Source organism: Formica exsecta, unplaced genomic scaffold, assembly GCF_003651465.1.
Source record: "Formica exsecta isolate Colony F162 unplaced genomic scaffold, ASM365146v1 C16358055, whole genome shotgun sequence".
Taxonomy (NCBI): domain Eukaryota; kingdom Metazoa; phylum Arthropoda; class Insecta; order Hymenoptera; family Formicidae; genus Formica; species Formica exsecta.
The window spans coordinates 1-889 of NW_021847216.1; the positions used below are offsets into that span (position 1 = coordinate 1).

At 37.5% G+C, this 889-nt stretch overlaps 1 protein-coding gene across 1 annotated transcript; it reads right to left on the bottom strand.

Moving 5' to 3' along the window:
* Positions 1-125: 125 nt before the first annotated feature.
* Positions 126-884, bottom strand: LOC115236554 (procyclic form-specific polypeptide B1-alpha-like; the record flags this gene model as incomplete). Its single annotated transcript, XM_029809117.1, has 1 exon — positions 126-884. A coding segment is annotated over one exon (369 nt), but the record flags the coding sequence as incomplete, so codon positions are not given.
* Positions 885-889: the final 5 nt, after the last annotated feature.

Here is an 889-nt window from a genome sequence, read left to right on the forward strand (position 1 = left end):
ATGAATATTGAAATTTTGATGATAAAATTAATCTTGACTATTCTGTATAATTAAAAACTTTTACAATTTTTTTCTATTACAATTTATTAAATAAATTAAAATAAGAGAAAATTATATAATTTCTTATTCGAATGAGAAAGCTAATATTATCAATATTCAGATACAATTTCGAAATTGAACTCAGTTTATATCTAAAAATGCATTATGAATGCGATTGTTAATACTTTATGACTAAATCTGTTTCTAATATCGATCTTATATTATGTAAAATAATTTCGTCGAAGAGGATGATATATACGATATTCCACGAGATCATGTCGACATCGTATTCTTATACGGAAGACATTTATCACGAAAACGAACAATGGGATTCTGGACGATATCTAAACTAAGCACATTCATTCTCGTGCAGTCGATACGAACAGATGCTGTTAACAGTGATACAAGTCAACGATCGACCTTTGCCTACCCCAAAAGATGTCCGTTCGAAGTTCGCGTGACAAGCTCGTTTCCGATTATCGAAATAGAATATTTCTGGTCCAATATTGATCGAGAAATATCAACGTACCTTGTTCGAGCTTTTCCTCTTTCGCTTCGTCACTTACAGCCTCCGCATTTTCGATCGGCGCATTCTCCGCGATTGGTTCCGCCGGTTCTGCTACAATTTCGGGTTCTTTTGCTGATTCCTGTGCAGGCTTGGGCTCTGGTTCTTTTGCTGATTCCTGTACAGGCTCGGGTTCTTTTACTGGTTCTGGTTCCTCAATGGGTTTTACTTCCGGCGTAGGTTCTGGTTTAGGCTCCGCCGCTTTCGCGGATTTTGTTGTCGGTTTTGCAGATTTCGAACCTTTCACCGGTTTCGACGGTTTCACAGACGTCTGCTCTACGACTG